The following is a 14,099-nucleotide window of genomic DNA, read 5'->3' as shown; positions in this document are numbered from 1 at the left end:
AGGGAAGAAGTTCATCAAGGGAAGATGAGCATCCAGTTGTTTGCCCACCACAGATGCTGCAATGGCATGTTCTGTTGAAGGAGTGTGTGGAGTCACTACTGGCAGTCTACATGTGGGTACCACGCCAGCCAAGGCACCAGAGACCGGGTGGGTTAGCTGTGTTACACAGATGCACAACTGGTGGTCCTCCAAGAAGGAGGATTCAGAGAGCTCTTGGTGGAGGACACAGCAGGAGACAGCTTTGCAAAAGGCCTTACGCCAAAATGCAGCTGGAGCACAGGGCATCCAAGAGCCCTCAATGAACTTCACCTGGCCTTTAAGTATACATGGAGATTGGTAGGTCTGGTACATTGATGGCAGCCCCAAAACAAAAGGCAAGTGGTGCTTTTGTATATGTGCAGCTCAGGTTATTTTCCCCATGGATTCCTTTTACCCAGCAACACCCAACTGACTGCTCAGGAAAGCTTTCTGCCCCACCCACCTCAAACATTCTAGCTTCCTTTCAGTCATACATGTAAGCACTTCCTCTAGTTATACAAGTTCAGGTGCCATTTAAGGAAAATGAAATGAGCAAGCTTTCAACCAAGGCAAATACTCACTACCCAGCAACATCAATGCATCATGGTAACATACTAGCTGGCATTGTTGGATGGCTCTGCAGAACATCTTATTATGCAAATTAACCTTGTAGCTTGGACAGATGAGGAGAAATTAATTTGTAGAGATATTGATTCTCTGACAGTCATCCAAATGTCTGTATGCTCTGAATCTTCCTGGTCTGCTCTTCTTCCCCAGCTATTATCAAAATGAATATTCTACTGGTAGACAGACTTGCAAAGGTGGAAAAATATCTCAGGGCATGGGTCTTGAGACCTTGGTCCAAATTGCTAAAAATCCAGAAAGCACTTACCTCTGCATTTTCTTCATCACTTGGAACGCTGTCAGTTGTTTCACTTTCTGTCAAACAAAACAGAAACAAAAATGAAACTCATGCTGTTCTATCTATAGTAACAAATTCCAGCTCAAGAGGCCTGATGTATGTCCAACAAGTGGAAGCAAACAGAGTCAAGTCAAACAACCAGAAGACAATAGAGAAGCATGGAGACTCTGCCACAGCAGGGCTAGACAGCACAGCTGCCTTGAACAACCGGGGTAAATTCACATGGTTATCACAGTCAACATGTCTGTATTCTGGAAAAGACAGCAATAGAGAGGGATGAAGTAGATTTGTGCCTTCTGGGAAGAATCTCCAGCAAACAGGGGATGCCCCCTTTCCCTTGCCCCTCTACAGCCACTCCAGGCCCTGCAAGGGACAAAGTTCTGTCCAAATCTTTATCTCCCAGCAAAATCAGTAACAACTCCACCCTACAGCAGGTAAATGTGATTTTGTTTCATGAACTGTTATCTCAGCCTGCTACCTCAAGGGCTTGCTGTCACTTCTGAGGCTTTATTACTGTTGATGTACTCTGGTACCGTTGATATAGTTTTGCTTTTGCTACACTCCCCAGACTATTTCTCAACCCTTCACCCACCACCTGAGCAAGTGGTAATACTACAGTCTCCAGCCCCATCACCTCCCCACACTGCACACGGCCTCCCTCACCCTCATCACTTCAACCAGAGCACAATTACAAGGGCACGGCTCCAGTGGGACAGCCATCCTCCCACAACTGCATCCCTCCCTTGCAGAAGAGCCTGAAATCCAAGGATTTTTACTGTATTTTCAAGCCTATAGTGCCTGAAGACACTGTCTGAGGGTCAGGCTCCTGGCCCATGGGTGGTTGAGACTTCTGTGCCTCAGATACACCTGAGAAAGGACAGAAAGCCCTGTTTTCAGGGCTTTCTGCAGCAGTGGCTACTGCCTTCAGCACAGCCACTGGTTCCCCAGACTAATCCAGTGGAAGCCTAGAATGCAGGTTCCCTTCAGCTTGTGGGGTTCTGAACGACTGTGTCCTGTCTTCTGGGAGGATAACCCTAGGCTTCTATCAGAATACCAGCACTCCAATACCCACAGCACAGCTGCACAGAGAGGGCTCATCCACAAGGAACAGAGAAATCACACAGTTGATGTGATGAATTACCACAACAGGCAAGAGAGCTCTGAAGCCCCAGTTTTCACTCTCAGCTCTGTGTTATGCATTTTAGTCCATGCAAACTGCTCTGCACAGCCCCTGCAACTCTGCCTTCCCAGAGTCCAACCTCATGCTCTGCACTGCACATACCACAAGTGCTAAGAGTGCATGGATTGTGCCTTGTGGATGGTGCCCCTGCACATCTTCAGAGAGACTGGGAGTACCCTGCCATCCTCTCAAGGCTTGGCTAAACATCAGGTTTAGGCAGAAGACTGTAAATCTGCTGAACCACTGTTTCAGATCCCAGGATCTAAACTGTACCCAAAGTCCTTCTACTCAAGCCCAGCCACTCCATACTGCTGCTTCCAAAGCCAGCACCTCTCCTGCGCCACAGTCTGCACCACAGTGTGTAGTAAGCACAGGAACAGTCCAAAACATTAAATCTAACTGCGATGCCCTGTGAAGCTGATGCACTGCAGACCTTCTCCTTCACTGACCCAGGCAGAGTATGATGTGCCAATGTGACTAAGCCAGCTAATTAAGCCATACTGGGGGGAGGAGAGGAAAAATTAATTCACACAAAGGAGAAACAGCCCCGAAGACAGAATCAATAAAAGGAATCCACAAAGAGACAAGTAACAGATGTTCCTTGACACGAAGAAGCATGTCACAGCAAAACCAGAGTGATGCAGCTAAAAAGGAATCCACCCTTGGTGTTTATACTTAACAAAATGCTGAGCAAGAGATAGCACTACAGTTACTAAAGCCAGGTAAGCTGGCCACACAGGTATGGAAAGTTAGAGAGGTTATTTCTACCAAGAAAGGTATTTGAATAAATGTCAAACTCAAAAGGCAGTTGACAACAGCCTCGGTAATAAAAACAAAAGGATTTCATAGACATCAGTGGATATATGAAAAAACTCACAAGGGCGACTCACATCATTTGCCTAAGTAACCTCAGAAAGGAACCAGAGGTGTTTTGAAACAAACCAGATTTATGTATGACAGCTGATATATCCGGCTACTTTTTTTGGTTGTTGTTTTAGAAGAACTCAACTAACTGTTCCTGCACAGCTGTTATGGTCATACTCTTTCCTGCCATTCAGCCAGTAGCACTTGATAGAGCAAACCCACAAGTACAGGGCCAAGGTTCCTGTGGTTCTATACTGGTCTGTGTGGAGCAAGACAAAGCAGAAATAGTTACAAGACTGTCCTAGAAATTTCAGGGTTCTAACACACAGACTCCCGTCCTTGCTCTGGCCTCAAGAGCAAATATATCCTTAAAAAAACCCAAAACCAGTTCATAAAACAATTGAGACTGGAAGGGACCTCAGGAGGTCCAATCTCTTCCTCAAAGCAGGGCCAGCTACAGGACTAGGCTGGGTTGCCTGGGGCCTTATCCCTTCAGGTGCTGAAAACTTCTGAGGATGGAGACAGCACAATCTTTCTGGGTGTCCTGCTCCACTGTCTGACTGTCCTTGTGGTGAAACAGGTGATATTTTTTCTTATAACCAGCTGGACCAATTTTTTTTTGTTTCAATTTAGCCTGCTGTTTCTCATCCTCCTATCATGCACTGCTGTGAGAAGCCTGGGTCTGCCTTCTTGCGAATATCCTTGGGGTAGAGGCAGCAGCTATGAAGTCCTCAAAACCATCTCTTCTCCACGCTGAACAAGCCCCAGTCCCTTTGTCTTCTCACAGAGTGAAAAGCCATATCCTGCACAGCCCTTCTCTGCACTTGCTCCAGCTTGTTTGTAAGGTTCTTGGACTGGGGAGCTCAAGACTGGATGCAATACTTTTAAAGCAGTGCAACTAGTGCTGAGTAGAGGAGGATAATCACTTCCCTAGATCTAGTGGCTACACTCCTGAAAACTGGTGGCCTTCTCTGTGGCTGAGGTGCTCTGGTGTCTCACAGGCAGCTCATTGCCTACCCACCTTTCTGCAGAGCTGCTCTCCATACCGTTGGCCCAGCCACTATTGCTGCAAAGGTCCCTACCTACACACAGGACTTTACACATGCCACGGCTAAATTTCATATGGCTTCTGCTGACCCATTCCTGAAATCTCTCCAGGACTTTCTGGATGATGGCTCTGCCCTCAAACATATTGACTGTTTTGCCCTATTTGGTGTCACCTGTAAAGTTCACAAACATGTCTCCAATGTATCTTCTGCTCACCACTGTATTTAATAAGACTTGTCCCAGGACAGACCTTTGCAGTACTCCACTCCTTACTGGCCTCTAGCTACAGTAGCCAGGATCATCAAGAGCTGCCTTGAGATGCACCCAAAAGCATGCCAGCAGTATGAAACTTATCTGAGTTTTGGGCTAGCAGGTCCAGGTATAAGTTAGAACAACTGAAGGCCACTAAGGTACTAACAAAGTGTAAGGGGCTAGCAGAAGTACTTCAGTCATCCTTCATTTTCCCTTTGCCAGGCTGGTTGCAATGACCTTAGGGCAAGTAGGTCATGATTTGCTCATATCAAGGTGATCACTAGACCATCCTTGTCTATCATTCCTGTCCAAGAAACCACCATGACCTCCAGACCAAGACAGTGACTTCTGTTTGTATTTCAAGAATTTACATCCTATAGCTGAAGTCAAAAGACTGCATCATTGTTGTGTCTGCCTAGATAGAAAAGTTTTCAAAGGCCCTTATCTCCCTGCTGCTAATAAATTTCAGCCGTCTCATATCTCCCTGCCTTGTGCTTTCCAAAGGCCTTCTAAATGCTTTGGTCATTGCAGACTAAACACGCTGGGAAGCATAATCATTTATCAACATGCGTGAGACTAACAGTGGAGACACTCCAAAAGAACATCATACTATTTACTTGGTCCCAAAGACAAAAGTTACTAAATACATACTTCTTAAAAATGTGTCTGGAAGAAATTTCAGCCTAATGAGTCAAAGGCAAAACCATGTGTAAAATAATAAAATGCATGGAGAACAATTTATACCTAAACTTTCCTTAAAAGGTAACATTTGTGTTTCTACCCAGTCTCCTAAGGCTTGCAAATTAGCACCATGTTAAAACAGAAAGGACAGGTTGGATCTGAAACTTTTTCTATTTTCAAATGTAGCTTTGTCCTGCTTCCTATGAAATAAGGCTTATATGATTGTGGGGACTCTATATAGTATGTCCACACGTACATTTTTGTCTGTTCTCCCCTAAAACCTTCTGAACACTCTATTAGACTCAGATAAGGGATAAATGAGTGCCAAAGACTCTTAACTTCCTAACAGTTCTATGAAAATAAGGGGCCAGATGGAAAGAGAAATCATAACCACCCTTACTGGGAGTAGGGGGAAGCCTGTTATCTCATCTTCTTTTTAGGTATCAGAGAATCCAGCTGGCAGGCAGACGTTGGAAGCCAGATGTCCATAGCTCTGCTGCTTGAAAGATCACTTGTTATCAGTCACTACATGGCTCTTCTGGTCTGCAGCAAGACACAACCACTCCCCCCGGGCCCTCAGCTCCATATCTACATATATACCATTAGTGCAGCCCTTAGCACTGCACACTGTGCCAGACACTGAGTAAACATACAGCAAAAAAGACCTTTGATCTTTAGTAAGGCAGGGGGCATGCCATTTTTACCACTCTAAAAGACCTCTGCATTATACCTAAAAATGTTCTTTTTCCATTACTCACAGGTTAAAACCTGCAGCTCACATTTCCAAACTCAGATCTGTCAACTTGCTACCCAAGGAAATGAGCAGAGGACTGCATTTTTGAGTTTCATTAACAATTCAGAAGGCAGATGAGTATGTATTTCTGAATCTTTTTTAGCTACCCTGGAAGAACTCTCTTTCCCACAATGTCTTCTAAATGTTTCTAGAAAAAGGAGTGTGAAGAAATGACAAGTTGCTTACCTGCATAGGATGAGACAGGGGAGATCTGTAGAGGGTACAGCTGGCTCATACTGAGGGGCTGTTCATCACTTTCTGTTGTCACCTCTACCACCTGACAAACATCAGGGGGGTTGGCAACTATCACCTGCTCCTCACTGCTGCCATCAAGGTGTGGCTGTCCTACAACTTGGGATTAGAAACAAAAAAATGATTACTGATAACATCTTGACCCTGTTGGATCTCTAGCCTGCTTGGTATCTGACTGAGTCTTCAAGTCTCAGCAATTTTTTCCACGCCCACCACTTGCTTTCAGGGGATATAAGTTTCAGTGAGAGTTCTAAAGGAAAACTGTTATCCTCAACAAGCAACCTGCCAACATCCCATGGCCTCTGAATGCTCTCATGTACAATATATAACAGAAGACCAGAACTGGCACGCAAAAACCTGGCCATGGGGTGAAGCAAAACACTGTGTGACTCTGATGTACATATGACATGAATCTATGAAAAATTTCTGCTCCAGTTACATGGCTCACTGAGCCTCACAATGCCATCAACGGTGTGTAGAAAACAACAGCTGTACCTGCAATCCCTTTCTGTCTGTGACAGAAAGCTACGGTTTGGTTAGTTATTAACAGAGGGGTTTCCTATTCCCCCAGGCACATGATATTTAATACCACAAGAGCACGTGAAATTTAATATCAAAGGAGCGTTACTTATATCTACAAAGTGAAGCAACCATGGATGCTTTCCAAGAGTCCTGAAAAGCTTTGCAGATATTAGTTGTTCTACACAACAACCTTTTGAAAAAGGTTGACAAACCCAGGTACCAAGAAGTTACTGAGCAAAGCAAAAGTATGGTGGAAGCCAGAATCTTAATTGTCTGAAGCTGCTTGACAGAATTTCCTCTGTCTTGTACAACTCCTCCTTTAATCCCAGCTATATGAACACATGACAAATACATTAATCCAGCACAGAACTGAAATCCACGAGTTAGATCAGAAGAATACACAGGGATGGAGCCATCTCAGAGGATGGCTAACCTGAAACCATGGTTACCCACGAGAAAGACTATAGATATTCTTTCACTGAACATAAAGCTTCAAAAGGAACAAAAGGCTAAATTCTGTACAAACACAATGCTGTGCTGTTCAAACAATCCATTTTTTTCTTGACCCATGAGGGAAAAAACAGGTAGGCAATGAAATACAACAGATCTTGTCATTCTTCTGTTAAGTAACCTGAGTATATTAATTATTAAATTTGAAGAAATCAAAAGATAGCATCTATTCCTGCATGAACTAAGATAAATTACATGAATGCACATGTCTGTACACACAATCCACTCCTGCATTCTATGTTTATAAAGGGCTTTTTGAAAAAGAAAAGTGACAGGTAATTTTCCCAGGGAAAAGCTACATATTATTTTGCATTGTGAAGTGCCAGGTAACCACTGGAAAATCTTCAAAACTTAGATGTGTATTTTAAGAAACAATGTCAGCATAAAGAAAACTACATACATACCCGATGGATTTTTTTGAAGTTCAGATATTTAATTTCCCCTTTATTTTACCTTACCTGGCTCTGAAAAACCCAGCTTTTTTTTTTTAAGTGTGGTGAGAGTGGTGCAAGAACAATCAGTTAAATTTTTATCTGGGAGAGACCAATATTGCGCAACCTACTCACAGTATGAGCAGGCCATCTGCACTGTTTTATCTTTTTCCTCAATACCTGACAAATTCTTACCCACCCTGAGAGATAAAACGCACAGCAAAAACTACTGCTCACTCGGGCAATATGCCACAGCTTCCAGTGAGCTGCATTTATGTCAGAAACTCTCCAGGTGCTGTTTGTCTTTCATTGCCTCCAGCTGATTTCCTGCCTTTTTGCAGAACAATTCTAATTTACCTTTTCCTCCCTGTCTACACCAAAATCCTTTCTGAAATCCTAAATAACAGCTTCTTTCTCCAAGCTGGATAAGCAGCACACCTCATCTGAATAATTAACCAACACCGGATGACAGTTCCCTACCTGATCCTCAGTCAATGAACAGGAAGCCCTAGCAGCACTACAGTGCTACTGCTCCAAGTTTAACAGTAGGAGCAACAAGCCTATCCTAATACTCTTACAAGCAACAGCTGATTAAATGAACTGCCATAAAGACAGCAAAACTACTCACAAACACCTCAGCCCCACAAATACTTCAGGGAAATGACTATGCAAAGCTGTGACCTAAGAAATGGGGATCGAAAATAGTCACTGCACATGATTTCTGCCATCTCTCCAAGCAGAATACTAACATATTTGTCATACTTAAAAGTGGAATTCTAGACAAAATGGTATGTGGGTCATAATTCTAGGAGCTCTTTCTGCAATGACAACCTTAACCAAAAAAGAGCTGTTGAAGTCTAGTCCAATTATTCTACCAAGGACCAATTATTTACATGCTGAGATGATAGCTAATTTCTAACTGGTTTCTAAATGCAGTCTTTGATGATCCTTTTCATTAGCTCAGTGATGTTAAAAACTACCTCTTCCTCTGAAGTGTCAGTAAAAAAAACCAAGTTTCTACATTTTGCCTGCTGGTTTGAACTTCCAGATAAAATTGTATTCTACACAAACCTCTGCTTTAAGCAATAGGAAACTGCCATCTGACTGCAGTGTAACTCCCATGTGACACTGGCTACAGTCTCCTCATGGCTGAGGACTACCCTGTGGAGCAAGTCCTAATTATGAGAAGCCAGCTAAGAGTGCCTGTAAGTGCTTTACTCTCAAGGGAACCACCCCACTGGCACAGTACTGCTCACTGTCTCTGCAAGGTGGTGGGACTGACCTGCAACCACAACTTTGCATGGTCTTGACCACTGAGAAATGGGTCTACCTGACTGCAAGTGTGGCATTCCCTGAAGTGCAAAATGCTGATGGAAAGATAAGTCTGGCAGACCAAAAGAGTTTTTGAAGTCACCAGTGTGCTTAGTATGTAAAAAAAGGATAGAAATACTTACCTACAAAGTTCACTGTACTGTCGACTTCATTTTTTATACTGGAGGACAGGAAATAGTCAGAAGTGACATCATTTAGCCCATTCATCCCAAAAGATGATTCAACTGGTTCTTGCTAGAATGAAAACAGTACAGTTGGGTCAAGATTGCTTTATTTTAGGAGACAGTTCATCTCTCTGTTCTGAGATGGTAACAAATCCCATCACTTTTGCCTGCCATATACTCCCTGCTCTCTGCAAGACACTGTCTTAGAACAAATATTTCTCTGAGGAGAAGCCCAAGATTCACTCATTTCTAAATCTTGTGCTTTGAAACAAAAGCTATTTTTAATTTGCAAATTTAGAGTAAGCCTTCTGAGAGCAATGAAGTAGCAAGCTATTTACTACAAGAGATTAACATTTGAAACAAAAAAGGCAGAAACATTGCTTTAAAACAGTACTCTACTTAATATTCATCCTCAGTCCTTTCCAAATATGCTCTCTTTGCACTCTCTAGAAGGAAGTCTTAGTTTCTATACAGCAATTACTAAATTCTAGCCTTAATTTTTCTCTACAGCAAGCCTTAAAGCAAACCAAAGTGTTTACACTAAATACAGCCTTTTAGATCACATCATAAACATTACCACAGGGCAACAGCATTTGGAAAACACCACCTGTTCTACACAGACTGAGCTTTCCACAAGATGCCTCTCTTAAGCCTGATACACTCGAGAGGGAATCTAAAAAATCCCTTCAGAGTAGACACCAAAAATTAATTCCATTAACTTGGGATTTCTTTAAAAGGATTATTCCACATGTGCAGCTTCCTCCTTGGTACTGACTCTCCCACAGGTTTATTGGTTACAATGTCTAAAGTCTTCTGCTCTTACTCTACCAGCCCTGCAAGGCCGCAAGTTCTCCCCTGCTTGCTGAGCCAGAGACACCAAAAGAGAGGTGCAGAGCTGTCCATGCCATGCTCATTTTTACATCCTTAAGCATTTCATCAAAGGCAGGGCAAAGGAGAACCTCAGGACCTGCGGTGCCAGCCCATCCCAGTGCTAACCATATGAAATGTTATCTTTGGGACAAAATGCTGGGGCACTGTGACAGGTTTTTTCTGTATGTCACATGCTGTGATTGTGATCTACTCACAAAGAATTGTCACTTCAACAAAAGCACCTCCCCAGACACTAAAACAAGGCAAACATGCACCCTGTCCCATCGTTCCTTGGCACATCAGAAAGGTAAAAAAATTAAGTGTTAATGGCAACTAGGTCTTTGATGAGATGCACCAGTGGTGCTGACCCACAGGTCAAAGACCTGAGAGCTGGAAAAGATAAAATTAGTTGCTATTGATCCACTGAGAGTCACAACTGCAGAGATAAGTCAGGGCTGCACACTGGAGCCCTGAGTATCTGGTGTTGTGCAATACAGCAAACACAGCAGCCCCCATGGAAACACTGGGCATGCAGCACTTGCTCAACTTTACTGAGGCTCAATTACAGAGAAGTTTATTTAGTAGCCCCTTTCAAGCTTCAGAAACAATTATGCATCTTAGAACTCAAGTCATGGTGCCAGATCCACAAAAAGTCTTGGATATTGCCACAGTTGGTGTTAAATCACCTAAATGCATGGAGAAAGTTGTCACTAAGACTTTAAAAATGTCTCTCAATATGGAGCTGCATGGTCAAAAGGTTTCTACCTCATCTAGGATGAGGTAGAAATTAAGCCTCTGTTCAGCCCTTTGTTTCAAAAAAACCACCGATTTTATCTGGGCTGCTCTGACATTTCCGTTTCCTTCCCATTACTGAGAATTCATTTTAAAATTATTTTAATGAATTATAATGAGAGATTGCCCAATAGCCCAGAGATAGGAGACCTGCCTGTGGGGTGGGAGACTTGCTTGCACCTTTGCTAATGTGGAGCAGGGATTTGGTAAGGTCCAGGACAGGGACAAGCAGTGAGTGCCCTGAACACTCTGCTCAAGCTCAGCCCACCAGCAATTGCTGTGGGTGCCCACAGGATCCAGCAGTGGCAACAATGGGAAGCTCACTGCAAGGCTCTTGCTATGCTAAAGTCCCTTTGCAGATGTGTGCTCAGATCCTCAGTTTCTCCCTCTGCTGCTATCACCCCATTGCAGTTCCCAGCCAAATCGTGGAGTGGGCTCCACTAAAAGAGATTTTTCAGGGTAACTGTAAGGTGTTCAATTCAAAACATGCAACTCTCATCTCAGGAATTCACATCACCAAGCAAAGCAATTATAAGCATCTTTCATGCTCAGAAATGTGCATTTGCTTTAATTCACCAACTAACCTTTTTCACTTCTACAGCCTTCAACATTCAACAGTCAGCCTAACAGGGGCTGAGTATGGAAAGAACACCTCTTTTAAAGTCCAGGCTAGCCGATGCACACACCTGTCGGAATGGGGGAACAGACAAGAATACTACCTGGCTCCAGCTCAGAGCTACAAGATCTAACAGTAGGAAGCACTGGTAGGTAGGTATATGGGCAGCACACTGCTCTTTTCTGACCAAAGCAGTTTTACTGGCTCCCTCTGAACATCAGCTACCATCAGTCACCTTATAACAAGCATGGCTGTATGAGCCAAACAGGATAGTTCAAAAGTGGCTCCTATAAGACAATTTAAAAGGCGTAGCATTCTGATGTGCAGCTTCACAAGTGGCAACTGCTGCGGCAGCACCTGCTTTTCAAACTGTTTCAGTGGAGGACTTTTTCCCACATTTCTGGGTTCACCTGGCCCGGAGAACCTCCTGGCAACAGGTTGCAGAACCTGAACCCAGGCATGGGTGGTACAGCCCTTCACAAGTGAGCAGCAGGGGACCAAGCTGCCCTTACACTGTAGACACAGCTGCTACACACAGACCAAGGACACAATTTTACTGAAAGCTGGGAATCTGAAATCTCTGAGATTTGTTTTGTTAAAAAAATTGAAGGTGGACTAGCTCCTGCTGGTGTGTAATACTGCCCACTCCACAGAGGCCCTTGGCAGAGGTGTGAAAGCCAGGAAACACCTTGCCTCACAGGGACAGCAGATATCAGTCTGGGCCCACGCTGTGAACAAGCAGAAATCTCAGGCTGTGACTGAAGAGCTTTACAGCTGAGGCCTTTTAACTGACAAAACATGAGCACACGGTGCAGCTCTGACCCTTGCCTAAATGCAAATGAATTTCCAGTGCTTTACACACAGAAATTAATCGCTCCAAAAGGTAGCTCTATTGTTCAGAAGCATTCCTTCCCTAATTACTATATTTCTCCTTTCTGAGACAAACAAATGGCAAATGTATTGCTGAGACTGCCGGTTTTCCAACCTCCAGGCATTGTAACACAAGGGCTGTGTCCACTGATGACGTAAGTCAGGGCTTTAACAGCCTTCATATTTCAAAAAAAAAACCAACCCCAAACATGTCGGGTAACTGTAGTTACTTAACCAAACCACAGGCATTTGCAAGTACCCACCACAATATACGGTTGGAGCTATTAAAAAATATTTGCAGCAGATTGTATTCATAAGCTCTTGCACTATTAAACTGACACTTCTTACCTTAATTGGTTTGAATTTGTCATCCTTCTCAGATTTCATTTTTTTTCCTGCAACAACAGAAGGAAGATTTCATGAAGTCCTGTGTGCCATGAGTTATCCTTCACACTTTCTATATTCACCAACAAATAGCCCCAAAATGAGCCTCAAAATGGCAGGACTTCTTACTAAAGGGATAACACATTTTTGCTTAATTTTACCCTTCCCTTCAGTCTGGCAGCAAAAATTCACCTTGAATGCTCTGGCTTTCGTTTCTCTTTTAAAAGGCTACAAAAGAGAACCACTATGGGACCAAGGAAAGCAACTGCTGTCAAACAGAAGAATGACAAATTAGAAAACAAGGCCTGTTAAAAAAAAAAGAAGGGGGAGAAAAATATTCTTAAAGGGAAGAAAAATCAATGTATGTCTCATCACATTTCTGACATTTTCTCTGTAGCCACAGGAAAACGGAGATTGTTTATTAATTTAATGTGAAACGAGATCACAATAAACTTCAACCAATATTTTTGTAAATAGTTGCAGCCTGGTAGGGATATACATATTACAATTCATGCAAATGTGGTTTATGTAATCATGCTGGACATGGGAATCCCAAAAACCACACTGCTTGTGATCCTCACAAAATGTCATGTGCCTTGGCAGACCCCAGTGTTGCTGCCCCTGCTCTGACCTGATGTAAAAGCTCAGTCTTGCTAATGTGAGCTCAGCTCCACCCCACTGTTAGCACTGTTAGCAAGAGTTTCTCCCATCTCTACTACACAATACACAGAAAATTAGAAATGTTTGTAGCCAGATTCCTTTGTTCCCTCACATGTTTAGCCACATGCCACAAAAAAAGGGCATGTGAAAATATATATAAGGCCCAAACTATGTCAGGGTTTTACCGTAACTGGACTTTCTGCAGAATTTTTTCCTGCTACAGCCCCCCTTCCCAGAATCTCAGCTGTAAAGATGAACTTCTGTAGTTCCTACATTAATCTACTGCTAAGGGACATGTTAGGGTCCAGGGGAATGCGCCTAAATATACCAAATACAGTATTGACAAGAAACTGGAAACAGTTTCAAAACAAATGTTCTACCTTTTGCACATTGATCTCCCTTTCACAGTGTGATTCTGCTCCAAAAATGCCATGGTTGATCATTTCCAGTCACACTGACCTTAAACTGAACATCTGCCTTTCACTTCTCAATCTAAGAAAAGAGCAAACTCTAGGTACAGGTGAATTGAATTGGATTTTAAAGGAACACCATGTGTTTGGTTTGCAGGTTATCTTTTCATCCAAATTACAGACACCACAGGATACCAGAGGACTAAGGAAACCATTGTTCTACTGCCCAATCCAGTAAGGAAGAAATATGAAAGCTATTGAGCCCTTAATAAACCACTGTTTCTACTTTGAAAGAAACCAAATACTCAAGAGATTGACCTGGTGGTTAGATCTCCTCCTGGCAGGCAAGATATTTAATCCCTAAATTTGGGGATTCAGACATTTTCCCATTTCACCATTATTGTGCTCTGTGGGTTGGTTTTCCATGATCTTGTAACTAACAATGTGGTTTTGTGGTTTAATGTTCTGAGCAGAGTGGACTGCTCTCACTCAGCTCAAGACAGAGACAGTTTAATTGTACCCTTGCTTG

At 43.1% G+C, this 14,099-nt stretch overlaps 1 protein-coding gene across 4 annotated transcripts in view; it reads right to left on the bottom strand.

Moving 5' to 3' along the window:
• The window catches only part of IRF2 (interferon regulatory factor 2), a 40,044-nt gene that overhangs the window by 1,801 nt on the left and 24,144 nt on the right, over positions 1–14,099 (bottom strand). For all 4 annotated transcript variants that reach the window (XM_063402141.1, XM_063402144.1, XM_063402143.1 and 1 more), the window contains exons 6-9: positions 12,465–12,511; positions 8,927–9,038; positions 5,944–6,108; positions 911–957 (exon numbers count right to left, since the gene is read on the bottom strand). In XM_063402141.1, the coding sequence (XP_063258211.1) occupies positions 911–957; positions 5,944–6,108; positions 8,927–9,038; positions 12,465–12,511 (371 nt within the window). The remainder of the gene's footprint in view (positions 1–910; positions 958–5,943; positions 6,109–8,926; positions 9,039–12,464; positions 12,512–14,099) is intronic.

This window comes from Prinia subflava, chromosome 7, assembly GCF_021018805.1.
Source record: "Prinia subflava isolate CZ2003 ecotype Zambia chromosome 7, Cam_Psub_1.2, whole genome shotgun sequence".
NCBI classification, from domain to species: Eukaryota; Metazoa; Chordata; class Aves; order Passeriformes; family Cisticolidae; genus Prinia; species Prinia subflava.
Note: the sequence above shows the minus strand (reverse complement) of the source record. Positions and strands in the feature narration are given on the sequence as shown.